At 33.9% G+C, this 15924-nt stretch overlaps 1 protein-coding gene across 2 annotated transcripts; it reads left to right on the top strand.

Annotated features, from left to right (window-relative positions):
* The first annotated feature begins 825 nt into the window (after window positions 1-825).
* NCK1 (NCK adaptor protein 1) lies at window positions 826-15687 on the top strand. 2 transcript variants are annotated; one of them, XM_044666687.1, is made up of 3 exons: window positions 826-1051; window positions 8847-9559; window positions 11663-15687. In XM_044666687.1, exons 1-3 carry the CDS (start codon window positions 826-828, stop codon window positions 11855-11857), a joined length of 1134 nt encoding a protein of 377 aa, XP_044522622.1. In that variant the 3' UTR covers window positions 11858-15687. The 2 variants fall into 2 exon arrangements, with proteins under 2 accessions (XP_044522622.1, XP_044522623.1); XM_044666688.1 differs by lacking the exon at window positions 826-1051 and adding an exon at window positions 4307-4360.
* The last annotated feature ends 237 nt before the right edge of the window (window positions 15688-15924 follow it).

Genomic DNA, 15924 nt, shown 5'->3' with positions numbered 1-15924 from the left:
CTGGCAATAAGAGTTAAGAGACTTGCCCAGGATGACACAGCTAAGAAGTGTCTGAGACCAGATTTGAACTCAGGACCTCTCATCTCTAGGCCTGGCTCTCAGTCCACTGTGCTACCCTGCTGCCTCCAGGACTAAAGGTCTTTAAGAGGAAAAACACTGTGTATTCGTGTCCTGGATTTTCATCTTTCACGGAAGGCAATTCCGAAACTGTGGAAAGAATACTTGAGATGGATTCAGAGGACCAAAGTTCAGCTTATCTTACACAGGTCACTTAAATAACTTTTTTTAGGCCATAGTTTATCTATAAACTGAAAGAGTTGGAGTAATACTCTTTAAGTTCCCTGTCATTTCTGAATCTGCAGTCTTATGACCTTGATCTCTCTGTAGCATTTGACACATCTGACTTCCCCTTCTTTCTGGATGCTTTTATCTCCTTGGCTACCAAGACAACACACATCCTTATTGTTCTCCCTGATACCTCTAACTATCCTGTTTTGGCTCCTGTTTTTGACCCTGAAATAGGACAAAGCAGCTTCGAAGTAGAGATATAATGATTTGCTAACAGGTAATGCCTTTCTTCATGTGTTCCAATACCATACCAAATTTTAGATTTAAGATCTTTCAAAATAATCTAAAGAATATACAGATAAAAAACCCAGGACTTGAAAAATTCAAATTCAAACCATCAATATAAGGAGTAACATACCCATATACTATTTTCAGTTCCTATTTCTTGGCATGTTGTCTTTATAGATAAAGATTTTTTAGAAAGAATAATTTTAAATTTTATGTCTTTTATATTGACAGTACCAGAGCTACTAGAAGATGGCAGAAGAGGTGGTGGTGGTAGCCAAATTTGATTATGTGGCCCAGCAAGAGCAGGAGCTGGATATCAAGAAGAATGAAAGGCTTTGGCTACTGGATGATTCCAAGTCCTGGTGGAGAGTTCGAAATTCTATGAACAGAACTGGTTTTGTGCCTTCTAACTATGTTGAAAGGAAAAACAGTGCTAGGAAAGCCTCTATTGTGAAAAATCTAAAGGATACTTTAGGTAAGTATTGTTCAGTTTTGACAAAAGGCTTTCAATATATTGTCATTGTTCAGTTGTATCTTACTTTTCATGACACCTTGGGGTTTTCTTGGTAAAGATACTGGAGTTGTTTGCTATTTCCATCTCCGGTTCATTTTGCAGATGAGGAAACTGAGGCAAAAAGAAATAAGTGACTTGCTTGGGTTCACTCAGCTAGTAAGTATTTGAATTCAAGTCTTCGGATTCCAGGCCTGGCACTCCATCCACTATGCCACCTACGGAAGTGCTTATATAGGTGGCTAATAAATGTTTATTGAAATTGATTCAGATATTTAGCTCAAGTGGTATCTTGCTGGAGCATGAATGTGTTAATGGAACCAAATTAATCACTCAGGGCCAGGCTCAAGAATCAGCAATATAGGAGAGGGTTTGTCAAATAACATAGATTCAGGTAGACAACATTTCAAGTTCAAAGGCATCTGACTGCCATTCCATTCCCCTCCATATAGTTTATTGTAGAGTTTTTTTTAAACTCTTACCTTTTGTCTTAAAAATTAATACTGTATTAATAACTGTATGTTCCAAGGCAGAGGAGTGATAAGGGCTAGGCAGTGGGGGTTAAGTGACTTGCCCAGGGTCATACTGCTAGGAAGTGCCTATGGTGAGATTTGAACCCAGGACCTCCTGGGTCTTAATCCACTAAACCACCTACCTGCCCTTTATAGTTTTGAATGAGTTATTTCTAGAATTTGTGATGTTAAAGTCAGCAAAATAACTAATGATCAGGATAGTGGGCTTATTCTAGGATATAGGAGAGCTATATGGTACAGCAGAAAGGTCGCTCTGGAGTCAGAGAAGCTGGACTCACATCCTGCTTCTGATCCCTACTACTTAATGCCACACCAGCCAATTCACGTTACCTCCCTGGGCCTCAGTTTCTCCATTCATAAAATGAAGACTGGATTACCTTTGACTGTATGACTTTTAGAGCTGTTACCCTGTGGCCATGTTGGCAAACCCATGGCATGTATACCTCTGCATGCTGGGAGGGAGCTGCTCTGTTCTCCCTCTCCACCTTGCCGGAGGACATTTCTCACATGCTCTGCCCCTCTGTCTAGCCGCTCAATGCCAGTATTTCCTCCTTCCCCGTCTAGGGTAAGGCAAGGGGCTCATAGGCGACTTGAGGGTGCAATTTGGGCATTTGGGCTCTAAAAGATTTGCCAGTGCTGTATTGTATTGTTTGCTCTCTGCCCTATTCTTTATAGCTCATTAAGGGAAATCTTAGGCTTGTAGATAGAGAGCATAACCAGAATGAGGTCAGAGGACTGCAGGTATAAGTCCTGTAACCTAATTAGACCCCAAACAGATGATATCTCATTTACATTTTAAAGGCAGACAAGTTATTATATTTAATATATAACAACTACTGGCCCTGTATTTAACTTACTAGTTTCCTAGTTATGAATCTCAAGTTTAAAAAATAATTGCCTCTTTTTTTCCCTGTAGTTTTAATTATGGAATCATATATAGCCAACCGCAAATCATCAGTCTTTAACAATCCCTCCCTCGTTTTTTCTGCTGTTCCTTTCCTTCTCGGAATCTTTTTTCTTCTAGATTCCTTTGTTAGTGCAAGAAAACAGAGAAGTCCTTGCTTTACTCTTCCCTTGGCTAAGCCAAGAGGAAGGAAATGTGGAGGGGTGAGGATTGACCTCTGTTCTTTGTCCTTACCCTCTTGGCTGACAGGAAAGGAGTTGGGGAGGGCCTGGATTTCATTGTTGGTATTCAGGAAAACATGCCATTACCTAATATTGTGCTTTGGACATATGTTGAAAAGAATGCTGAAAAGTTTCTATTTGGAAAGATAATTTGGTAGCTTTAATAATTGGCTTAAATAAAATACTTTTACTACTAATTGTTTTAAATTTTAGTTTTTATTTATCATGCACTGTCATGAAGGAGGTTGTCCTCTTAATTATTATGAATACTAAAAGTAAAAACTAATGCTTTTGAATATATAGTTGTAAAAAAATCAGAACAGTAACAAAGCATAGTTTTAAAAACAGTTACAGCACAAAGGACAAATAATTTCCACACATGACATGAGCAACATTTCAGATTGATTTTAAGTACAGAATATTAGCCAGAAAATCATTGATCTTAGGTGATAGATTTAACTTGTAACTTCAAAATATGAACATTGTTCTTAGTTAGAGGTTTAGGTTATTTGTCTGTAGTCACTGATAAAATCAGAATCAGAACTAATGATTTCTGATATTTTATAACTATATGTATATACATCCTCAGCAAAACTATGTATCCATGCTGATTTATGGACTTGGAAAGAGCAAGTAAACTAATTTTATCAGCCAAGGATATTGGTGTTATTAGTAAATATACTGAAAGGGTCAAGGATGGATATATATATATATATATCCCAGTTTTCCCAAAATTTCCAAAAAAGTTATTAGGAAAATTAGGTAAAATCAGTCTGACATTTGGCAAATGGCATTTTAAAAATTAGTGTTCTAGAGAAAGGGGAGGAAACGGATTTTTACTGCTTATTAATAGTTTCTCAGAAACCAAATTACCTTTAAAATGATTTGTTCGTGCATGAAAAACCTTACTTACTATTTTGACAGTATTGTTAATGTTTTTAGTCATCTGTTTAAGCCATATCTAACTTGCATATGATTTATTTCTTTTCACTTGTATGGTGCTGCCTTTTTAAGGGAACTTAAAGTTAAATTCTTATGAAATCTATTTTCAAGTGGTTTGTTCATATAGCTGGAATGATGATAATAATCTTTCGATTTCATCCAGCCAACCATTTCCCTGTACTTTAAACTTTTGCACCCAGCCACTTGTTACCTTGGAAATTCCCCAAAGTAATTAATGGACCAGGCTGCTCCTGATTATACTGGTTACTAAGAGTTAAACAGAAGAAGAAAGGGAAAATACCAAAAAAGATGGAGACGGGACTTATTACTATCAAGGGAAAAAATCACTTCAGTAAATATCATCAAATGCTTAGGCTAGCTTTTAAAAATTTTTTGCATTTGAAAGTTACATTATTTTCTGTGGCAAACATGACATACTTGTTTAACAAGTTCTTGTGAAGATCAAAAGTTTCGGAATGGGAGAAGCCTCAGAAAAACTTTTATTGTTTGGGTATGGGCCAAGTCACATGGATTGGGTGTGGGGAGTTTCAGTGTTGAAGAACAGACCAGGAAGCTCACTGAGAATTATCCTGAGCTGTATGACCAGCTGAAAGAAAGAGACACAGGATTTTGAACAAAATGGATTGGTTAAACCTCATTAAGGACTTTTTCAGTAAGTTTAGCTGTTTATTAGTTCTTTAAATCTACTTCAGTATTTGTGTTTCTTTGAGTTATATTTTCTCCCCTTAAAGTTGTAAATGTTCCATGGAAAGTTGATGTTTTTTATTTTTTGTTATATGTGGAATATTCTGTCTTAGATTAAATTAGATTGATTACTTAAAGTACTTTAGAATATTGACAGATGAAAATATATATTGTATAAAAGCTGTAAATTTAGTTAGAATATGCTAATTTTCTGTTAAAAATTGGCACTTAAAGTAGAATACAAACTTTGATAAACTACACAAATGAATATGTTTTATTCAAGCAAACTCACACCCAGGAACTTGAATTTTGAATTATTTTAGCAATGATTTTTTTAATTACATTTTGGAGAAAGAAAAAGATACAGATTAGCAGAAGCTAAATATCAGTTTGAAACATTTAAAATTAACTCCATTACAATCTTTATAACCAATAGAGGTTATTTTCTGTGTCTGAATACTTTAGAAGAGTTGCTAAAAACAGCTGGTTAACAACTTAAATATGAGAAAGAAAACTTAATGTTTAAAACCCTCTATGGGATTTTAAAATAGAGTTTTTGTCTGATTTGGTCTGCATATATATATTTGTTCTATTTTTTCTGTAAAACCATCAGCGATAGTTAGGATTCCCCTATGCCCTAGTTATCTGAGAAAATAGAAAAAATTACCCAGGCACTTTCTATTGACTCTCAGAAACTAGATAAGGGAGGAAAAAGGAAAAAGGGTTTGTGTTTCATCTTCAGTTCTCACTATCTTTCTGATCAAGGGCAAAATCAATTTTTCTCTTTGAAATGGGGATAATAATTTAATAATAATACTATAGAAGTCATGAAGTTTGAATGAGACAAAGTTTGGGAAATAATTTGCAAACTTTAAAGTGCTTTAAAAACAGCTTTTATTATTTGAGGAATGGCTTAGGAAACATGAGAGAAGAAGAGATTTACTTAGATATTTGAAGATCTGTTATGTGGAAGAAGGAATCGATAGGTTTACGTTTACTCAGTGTAGTCCTAGAGAACAGGACAAGAATCAAAGGAGTAGAAGTTATAGGGAGGTCAGAGCTTTTAAGGCTTAGAGCTTATCTAGTAATGACTGTAGTGCTTTCTGAATGATCATTTTGTGGGTGATTAATTTATTCATTTCATTTATTTACTTAGTGCTTTCTATGTGCCAGGCTATGTGGTGAATTATGCAAAATGCTAGTAAGACAAAAAATTCCCAACACAGGAACTTAACATTGCTTACCAGGAAAACATATACAGAAAATTAAATAAAATTTAAAATATATTCAAAGGAGATAGTCATTTTAGATGAAGGACTCTTGTACCTGGAGGACTAGAGAGAAGTGGAAGTTCTCCTGTAGGAGATGAAATTTGATCTCAGCCTTGAGGGAGTCTAGGGATATTTTAGCAGAGATGTTTTGCACTGATCAAGAGTTGGGCTCAGTGCCCTTGAGAGCAGAAGTTCTTAAACTTTTTTTTTTGTATTATGAATTTCTTTAACCTTCTGATGAAGTCTGTGACTGTTTCTCAGAAAAAATGTTTTTAAGGGCATAAACTAAAATACACCTGATTGCAAAGGAAGATAATTATATTAAAGGTCAGTGATAAAAAAATATTTTTAAATATCAGATTAAAAACCCTTGTTTTAGATCCCCTTTAACTTTAAGAAAAGTTAGCAGCTAGGTAAGAATTCAGAATGGAGAGAGAATCAAAGGGAAAAGATGCCATAGAAAAGCTTCAAGGGAACAGGTTACAAACTTCTGAACCTGGTCATTTCTTGTTCCAAGACCAGTGAGATGGCAGATAATAACTATATGGTTATCTCTGTGACCTTTTTTTGACCAAATCATGAAAAAGGATTTGCCTTTAGGGTAGATACATTTCCTTCATTTCACATGTTATACACATATTTCACATGTTATCCATATATTTTAGCAATCGTTTTCTTCTTTTGGAAATATTCTCTCTCTCTCTCTCTCTCTCTCTCTCTCTCTCTCTCTCTCTCTCTCTCTCTCTCTCTCTCTCTCTCTCTCTCTCTCTCTTTCCTTCCGTCCCTTTCCTCCCTCCTCACTGTGTGCTGTATTATGTAAAATGCTAGTAAGACAAAAAAAAAAAGCCTAGCTATCATTTCCAAACACTACACTTTTCACTAACATTCTGTTATCTCCTTAATTTAATAAAGAAATGGCCATAATTAACTTATGGAGGTTTTCTTAGTGGACTTTCCAAAAGTAAGAATTATAAGTGGAGTTTGCTGACAAAACAAATAGCAAAAAATAGGACATAAAGTTTCAGAAATAAATGATTAAGAGCAGGCCAATACTAAGTACTGATTAAAGTAGAGATGATGATATTCAACTGTGGTTGGGAAGAGGGTGAAAGAAAATTACAAAATTTGGAGTAAGGATCTTTATTTCTGTGGTAACCAAGTGTATGATGAGAGTATCTGATTGTTTACTTATGGAACGGTAACATGCTTGAACTACTACTCAGTTTTAAATTGAAGGAATCTTTTTTTGTTGTTGTTGTTCCTTTAACACTTCTTAGTCTTCTTCAAGCCCTGCCAGTTTCTCTGGTAGTCCCTTCGGACCAAAAGGCAATGAGTAGAAATACTTTACATTTGTATAACACTTAACTTTTAAAAATATTTTCATAATTATTCTGTCATTTTATAGTAATTCAATAAGATGGTCAACTTTAAAGATCTGATGGGGAACCACAATCACTGGCCAGTGGTCCACACCTCTGTCTGTAAACAAGGCATCCTAATGGTTTCTGATTCTGAAGTAAGAAAGTTGAAGTGATTAATACCAAAAGATTGCTCATCTGTATTTCCACTTTTAAGGATAAAATGAGGAACTGCTATTACTTTCTTCTCTAAAACTTTACTTGACTTTTTAGAGATGATTTCTTTAGGACTTTTGAAATACAGAGAATGATACTGATTGAAGGCTACTTTTGTAGACAACACTTTTTACTTTGAGTTTCTGATTTGTGACAATTTTTCTTTTTTTCTGTTTAAAAAGGCATTTAATAATGTGACAAATTTCTAATAAATTAAGGTCTTTATTTTCTTTTTACACATTGGTGGTTCCTTCTACCCCCACCTCTCTGCAGTGGCATTAGAATCTTTCTTTGAGATAGATAAATAATGTAGTGGATAGGACACTGAGCCTGGAGTTATGAAGATATGAGTTCAAGCAGGGACAAAACACTAACTGACTTTGGATAAATCATTTAAATGTTGTTTGCCCATTTCCTAAGCTGTAAAATGGAGATGATAATACACTACTTTGTGAATGAGATAATATTTATAAAATACTTTGCAAAGTGCCTGGCATTATACAGATGCTTATCCCCTTTCCTTTCTTTCTTGTAACACTTTAATTAGCAAAACAATTTAGCATGTTGGCTGTACCTAAAAACGCACAACTCATTCCATATTCGTAGTCCACCACCTTTGTCAAGAGGCAAGAATCATCCTTCACCATCAGTCATGTTTGGTCACTGAATTGACTAGAGTTCTGAAGTATTTCCCTTTACATTGTTGTAGTTATGTAAATTGTTCTCCGAGTTCTGCTTATTTTGTTCTGCATACAAACCTTCCTAGGTTTCTTTAAGTTCTTCATATTAGTAATTTCTCATAGTATATAACAATATTTCATTGTGTTTGCATTCCATAATTTGTTTGGCTATTCCTCCAATTAATGGACATCCACTTTTTAGGAATTTTTTTCCCCATAAGGGCTGCAACTATTTGGCTTGTGTATTGATAGGCTTAGGTTTTTACCTACTTTTTTCACATCTGTATGTATAGTTGCAAAAAGTAGGGAAGGCTTTTTAAAAAGAAAATATATTAAAATTCAGGATACCATATCATGTAGTTATTCAAAATAATCATAATAATTGCTAACATTTATATAGTGTTACTATGTGCCAGGCAGTTCTTATTTGAGCCACACAACAACCCTGGGAGGTAGGTGCTGTTATTATCCCCATTTTACAAAGAGTTGGGGGGAATGAGGCAAACAAAAGTCAAGTGACTTGCCCAGGATTATACAACTAGTAAGAATGTGAGGCCAGATTTGAACTTAATTCTTCCTGATTGTAGCCCTTGCTCTCTATCTACTCTCTTTTTGTCTCTCCATATTCCTCTTGACTTAGCTGCCTTTTATTCTTTGAGTTCCTGTGAACAGTGAAGGATTGGGTGTTCTAGGTAAGGTAAATTATGCCAAATGGATAATAGGACTTAAGTCCATATCAGTAGTAAGAAAAAATTTTTCTGCTCATTTCCAAAAAGATCCACCACATTAAAATTTGAAACAATTTGAGTTATTTAGAGTTTGAAAGTTTAAAGTCTGCATTAGAATTTTATGAACAATGATCAGATGATAGCTTTTTGGTAATTATTGTTTTATTTTTCTTTTTTCATCTCTGTCTTTCATATAAATAGGTATTGGAAAAGTGAAAAGGAAACACAGTGTGCCAGATTCTGCATCTCCTGCTGATGATAGTTTTGTTGACCCTGGAGAACGGCTCTATGACCTCAACATGCCTGCTTATGTGAAGTTTAATTACATGGCAGAGAGGGAGGATGAATTATCTTTGACAAAAGGGACAAAAGTGGTCGTCATGGAGAAATGCAGTGATGGTTGGTGGCGGGGGAGCTATAATGGACAGGTTGGATGGTTTCCTTCAAACTATGTGACTGAAGAAAGTGACAGTCCTTTGGGTGACCACATGGGCTCCTTATCGGAGAAATTAGCAGCGGTTGTCAATAATTTAAACAGTGGACAAGTGTTACATGTGGTACAAGCTCTCTACCCATTCAGCTCCTCCAATGATGAAGAGCTAAATTTTGAGAAAGGAGAAATAATGGATGTTATTGAAAAACCTGAAAATGACCCTGAGTGGTGGAAATGTCGGAAGATTAATGGGCAGGTGGGCCTAGTGCCAAAGAACTACGTTACTGTCATGCAGAACAGCCAAATAACCTCAGGATTGGAACCGTCACCCCCACAGTGTGATTACATTGGGCCATCAGTCACTGGCAGATTTGCTGGCAACCCATGGTATTATGGGAAAGTCACTAGACATCAAGCAGAAATGGCATTGAATGAAAGAGGAAATGAAGGGGACTTCCTCATTCGAGATAGTGAATCTTCAGTAAGTTATTTTTCATTGATAAATTACAATCAGGTTCTGGGTTTTCCTTAGAACTAAAAACTATAAATAAATCTTTTAATTTGATATTACTGATTTATTAGATTATTTAGTTTTGCATTCTGAAATACTCTCTTATACATAAAACTGAGGAATTCAGAAAATTAGAAATTAACCAAATCAGAATCTATCTTGGTTTTCAAAAATGAAAAAAAATGTATTAAGTGGGGGGAGGGAGTTGCCTTTTGATCCCGTGAAAGAATTAAATATTCGAATATTTTCCTTTAAGAATACAGAGAAATCTTCCTAATTCTCTGCCCCACTCTCAAAAAAACAACCCAGGACAGAAATAATATCAATTGTACAATCTGTATGAAAAGTGGTATTTCCAAGTATAATTTTATTTAATTTATGATGTTTATAGAATTAATCATTTTCACTTTAAAGTAAAGGAAAACAATTCTGATTCACTATTACTAGTAAAATAATACCAATAAAATAAAATAAATTAAACATTTTTGTTAAGAAAAACAAACCCTGACATTGTCATAATACTTTAAAGTTTACAAGTGTTTTGCATGTACTGTTTCACTTATTCTTCACAACAGCCCTGTGAAGTTACTACAGTTATTATTGTGTACATTTTACAAATGAGAAAACTGAGGCTGAGAGAGGCTGTTTCTTGCCAAAGGCCACAAAATAAATAATTTTAAGATGTGGTTAAAACCTAGGTCTTCCTGACTTGCTACCTATGTATTATGCCATACTGCCTCTCAGATGGGCAGAACTTGAAGGTACAAAGTTGATTTGAAGAGGATTTGGTAGTAGACAGAACCTTGATAAGGCTCTAAGAAGAGTTTTTGGACTTTTTCAGGGATCAAAAGAGATTGATCACATAAATTTAATTTCAGAACTTATTTGCTTTTCTTTTCCTGGTGAGGCAGCTCAATGGCTAATGAAATAGATCACTAGACAGGCAGGAAGACATTAGTTCAAATTCTGCCTTACCTACTTAACTGTGTGACCCTAGACAAGTCATTGTACTTTCTAACTTCAGTTTCCTCATCCACCTCCCAGAGTTGTTGAGGATCAATTGAGGTAACATATTAAACAGACCTTTAAAGTGCTGTACAGATGTTAGCTGCTAATCTTTTTTTCTTATTATTTCTTATACAAATGTGTCATGAACATTTATAAATGTTCAGCAACCATATTTATAATTTTTTTAATCTCAAAAGGAATTAAGGAGAATCATTTTCTTGACGTATGAGAATTATAAGATAAAAGGGAAAGAGGAAGTTGATATATACATATATACACACATACACATGTATTTAAAAATGTAATTAACTCAATGATGTAGAAAAATAAGTGGTTAGCTAAATATGTATAAAATCTGCCTGATGAGGTTTTGATAGAGAAGTAGTCGATTAGATGGTACCTTGAGCTAGCCATTGCCTTGTGGTGGTGCCATCAGCTCAGGATAGCTTACTACTGACCACAGAAGTGGGAGTTAGGAGAAAAGAACAGGACAGTGATGGGAGGAGTATATGTGGGGGAGTGTGGGTCACTGTGCAACTAGTTCTCTTTTCATATGCTTAGAAAGGTCAAAGATAAGTGTTTCTAACTTGGAAAAAATGCCTGTTGAAAGGATTTCTGGATGACTATGGGACACAAGGGTAGTTTTGAGAGCAAATGAGTATGCTTTTCCTTTTGTTTAAATGGACATTTTTGCAAGGCCAAAAATTTTAACAGAAGTTTCTGAATATAACACCATTTCCTGTTGGGTAACCTTGAAGCCTTGAATAAGGTCTCTGCTCTGGAGTCTTTTTAGATGGTTGTTGAAAGTTTCATCATCATGTTCCTTGTTCCTTTAGGACAAGTGTGGGTTATTCAGATTTTCTGTAAGTGCTTTTTGGTGAATAGGTGGATGAAGCATGGAGGTTCCATATGTTTATCAAGTAACTTCTTTGGGCCAGGATCACATGTTATATCTGAGAATTTACTTATTATAGGCATGATCCATATTAAAACTGACAAGCATATCTTCAAATTTTTAGTAAAAATGATTCTATATGTTTTAAATATGTATTTTTTTTCTTTTAGCCGAATGATTTCTCAGTATCTTTGAAAGCACAAGGGAAAAACAAGCATTTTAAAGTCCAGTTGAAAGACACTGTTTACTGCATTGGACAGCGTAAATTCAGCACCATGGAAGAACTTGTAGAACATTATAAAAAGGCACCGATTTTTACAAGTGAACAAGGAGAAAAATTATATCTCATCAAGCATTTATCATGATAGAAAAATGACCAGAATAACTGCCACAAATTTCAAATTAGAAATATAATTGAAGACTATGAAGATGTTGGTCCAATCAAGAATGGAAATTGATGTTTTTAACTCCATATGAAATTGACTATAATACATATGTATTTTTATTATAACATAGCACATGCACATATATACCATTTTATGTAAAAAAAACTTTGTAAAGCAATTCTTCCATCTTTGATCTCCAGCTTTATTGTCAGTTTTCCTTTTTCTCGTTTCTAGTAATGTTTTATATTTTTAGGTCATCAGTTTAGTGAAGGACAGACATCTTTAAATTATAGATATTCTAAATTACCTATCCTTTCTTCTTCTAGCAGGGCTACCCCATTAGGCATTTGCTTTTGTCACACTGTCTTTTGAAGTATAAAAATATATTGTCCCTAGTATGAAATATCCTAAAATAAATTTCCCTGGAAATAGTAATCTTTCCTGTGTAGGCTGACCAGCAATAATAACTGAAAAATATTAGACATGGTTTCTAGGTGCCATTTTTCTCCTAAACCATTGTAAATACCAAATAAGGCTGTCTGCCATCTAAAAAATCATTCATTGCTTATGTTTCATGTAAAACTTGAATATTGGAAGAAATTCTGCATAATTTTAATTTACAGTTATTGAGGGGGCAGGGGAAACACCGTAAAAGAACTGAATTGGCCTTTTCTGATTATTCTCCATCTGTTACTTATGTGAAAACAAAGCAATCTCTGTGAGATACATTTAGCTTTTAAAATGAGAAATGAACTCTATACAGTCATTTTCCCAAAGGGGTTCACTTCAGGATGTATTCTGTCTATGCCAATGAAAAATAAGATATGACAAAGTTTTGGGGAAAAGAATAAACAGTAAGATACTTGACTTTTTTCCTAGGCAACATCAACAATTGTCAGACATACTTGTTTAAAAAATAATTATGTCATACTCTCTGCTTCCTAGTTTTTATAGGAAAGATTTAGAACTTGTTGACCTGAACACTAAACCTAGTGTTTTATTTCCAAATATGCCTTACTTTGAAGAATTTGTGAACTAGTCCTTTTCTTCGGAAGAAACAAGACTTATCCATGTAGTTATGGATTTTATTTCAAAGTCTATTTTTGTAGCTGCTCTTAATTGGAAGAGTTTTTTTTCTGACCAAAACATTGGTTTCTTTTGGAAATATGAGACTTTGACTATAGTAATTAGATTGATTCTGTATGCTTTGTGGGAAAATTGGTATCATTACTTTGTAGTTATACCTTTGTCGAGTGTTCTGTTTACTCAGAAATTGAAACCTGAAAATTTATGCTAGACAGCTGGATAAAAATGCTCATCAAAAATTAATTTCAGATGTTTATTAAAGCTACTTCACTTAGTAAATGGTGGGAAATCAGTAAAAATCTGAAAAATGACCAATATTTTACGGAGTTGTAAGGTTAGGATGGTTCTTATGGTTTTTTAAAAAAGGATTCTTTAGTATTAAGTATGTGAAATGTTTATTGTTTTGTTTCTCTTTACATGTTATATACACAGACACTTAATGAACCAAAAGAACTTCTAAAAATTAAACTCTAAATTTAATTCAGTTTTGAAAAACATAATTATCTTAAATATGATTTTGTCTTCAAGTTATTTATTATTCTAGTGTTGCCACTGGGTGGCAGTCCTGGCTTCAGAAACTTTGCTAATCTACCATAAAATGACAGAACTTTCCAGATGTTATGAAGGCAGTGCTGTTAAGATGATCAGCATTCTTCTTCTTCTGCTTTTGTAGCTTAGTTAATTTACTGATCTTTCTAACTCAGTGATAATTTGTTTATAAAAGTTAGTTGTTGTTAGAAAAGTTTAATAGTGATGAATGTGATATATGCTTACTATTTTTACAAACTGTACTTACCAGGAATATGACTAGATCATAAGGCACACCAGTGAATATTCCTGCAGATTTATAGAAATATTTGTCAAAAATGGGCCATAGTTCCTTCATATGTAAAATGAAGGGATTAGAACAGACACTCTACAGACCCTTCACACTGAAAAAGGAGAAGCAATAGCTCCAGTAGTTTCAAATAAACTTGACATTTTTTTACTCTTTAAATGATTATTATTAAAAATAATCTGTTTAGGTGGAATTTACCTTCATTGTGGTAATGCTGTTTTTGAATAATAAGAGATTAATGCTCCTACTTGAGATCATCATGCCTCAATTCTCATGTATTTCATTGTGTTAATGTTAAAAGAATGGGATCTCAAGAAAGCAGCTGAGAAATAAGTATCAAAATGAGCATGTATTTCTTGAAATCACTAGATCATTATTGCTGTTGTCAAAAATGCCTTATAGAAGTTAGTGATGGCCATAATTCCTCATATTATGTCCTTTGAGGATAAAAATCGTGCCAAAGTGAACAATTTAATTTATTCCAGTATGCTGAAATATTTTCATTTAAATTTAACACACCGGAGTGATACATCTGCACAGTTTTTTTGTATTTCAGTCCTCTACTACTTTACATCATTGTCACTTCCTAGTAATCCTCTTTCTCCAATAAATAGACTCCTCCCTTGTAACAAAACAAGTTAAGTAAAACAAACCAAAACATTGACCATGTCTGAAAGTGTATGCGGCATTCTATATTAATTGTCCATCTTTCCACCAAGAAGAACAAAGTATAAATATTACTGAGCCATGAAAAAGATGAATCTGAAGAATTCAGAGCATCACAGAAAGACTTTAATTGATTCCAAGATAAATAAGCAGAGCTAGGAAAATAAAATAAATGGCTCACCAGCATTGTAGATTTTAAAAAACCCCAACATTTCAATTATATCTAAATACATCATGAGAAAAAATGCACCTCCTTTGCAGAAGTGAAAAGCTGTAAAACATTGCATATACTGTAAAACTCAATGGATGTCATAGTTTTGTTGAAGTTATTTTTTATTCATTTTTTGTTCTTTGTTACAAGGGATGGCTCTGAGTAGGGATTAGTGAAGAGCAATGTCAGAAATAAAGATGATGTAAAAAAAATAGCAATAAAAGTTGAGGGGGAAAATAAAGTGTTTCACTAGTCCTTGGCAATCAAAATCAAACATTATATTAATCAGAATTCTGATGTCTTGTTATTTTTTTTTCATTACTGTGGTCACTTTGAATAGCATTCTCTTGGTTCTTCACACCATATAAGATCTCTATGAGTCTTAACATTTCATATTTATCATTTTATGGCCTAATAATATTCTGTTGTATTCCTATGTTAGAATTTTTTCAGTCATTCCAAAATTGATAGGCATCATCCTTGTTCCTGGTGTTTTTTGCTACCATAAAAAAAACAAAAAACAAAAACAAAACTGTAACCGTACTATGGATTTATTTTGGCATACCTGGGAACTTTTCCTCTGTCTTCAACTTCATTTGCAGGAATTATTGTTGGTATCACTGGCTCAAAAGGGTATTAATACTTTAGTCACTTTGCATATATTAAAATTGTTTTCCTGAACATTTAGGATAATTCATCTATCAGTATGACTCTTCCTGTAGCCCTTCCAACATTGAACATGAAAATACCTTGCCATCTTTGGTTGTGAGCTGAAACTTTAGAGTTATTTTAAATTTAATTTATCATTATTAATGATGGATTGTTCATAAATGCATACTCAGTTTGCTGAAAATAACACCTGATGGGATAACAGTATAATTTATTTTTCATGTATGTGAAGAAAAAAGCTTGTTACTGATTTATACATTGGTGTCTTGTTCTTGGGAGCTTTGGGTTTTTGTTTCTCTTTGTGTTTGTTTAATAAACACAATAAATTTGTGCAATAAACCCAAATGTAAACACATACCCAGTCACAATACAACCCCAATCCAAAAACTGGACAGAAAAGTTCCTAGAAACACTCTCCTCTCTCAAAACTGTAATATTAAAAAAGAGGAAACAAATCATTACTGTAATTTAATTAGCATAAATGACATACCTTACACATATTCACTCAAGGAGAACTATTATGAGTGAACTTTTTAGTTGAATCATTGACTTTTCTCCCAGCCATCCTTAAAATTA

The sequence above is a fragment of the Gracilinanus agilis genome, chromosome 3 (assembly GCF_016433145.1).
Source record: "Gracilinanus agilis isolate LMUSP501 chromosome 3, AgileGrace, whole genome shotgun sequence".
NCBI lineage: Eukaryota > Metazoa > Chordata > Mammalia > Didelphimorphia > Didelphidae > Gracilinanus > Gracilinanus agilis.
The sequence above is the reverse complement of the archived record's forward strand: the minus strand, read 5'-3'. Positions and strand labels throughout refer to the sequence as shown.

Excerpts from the sequence above, each read along its gene's own strand:
- NCK1 (XM_044666687.1), top strand. The coding sequence starts at position 826 with ATGGCAGAAGAGGTGGTGGTGGTAGCCAAATTTGATTATGTGGCCCAG. Across the intron at positions 1,052-8,846 it reads AAATCTAAAGGATACTTTAG|GTATTGGAAAAGTGAAAAGG; the intron begins GTAAGTATTGTT and ends TCATATAAATAG. Across the intron at positions 9,560-11,662 it reads TTCGAGATAGTGAATCTTCA|CCGAATGATTTCTCAGTATC; the intron begins GTAAGTTATTTT and ends TTTTTCTTTTAG.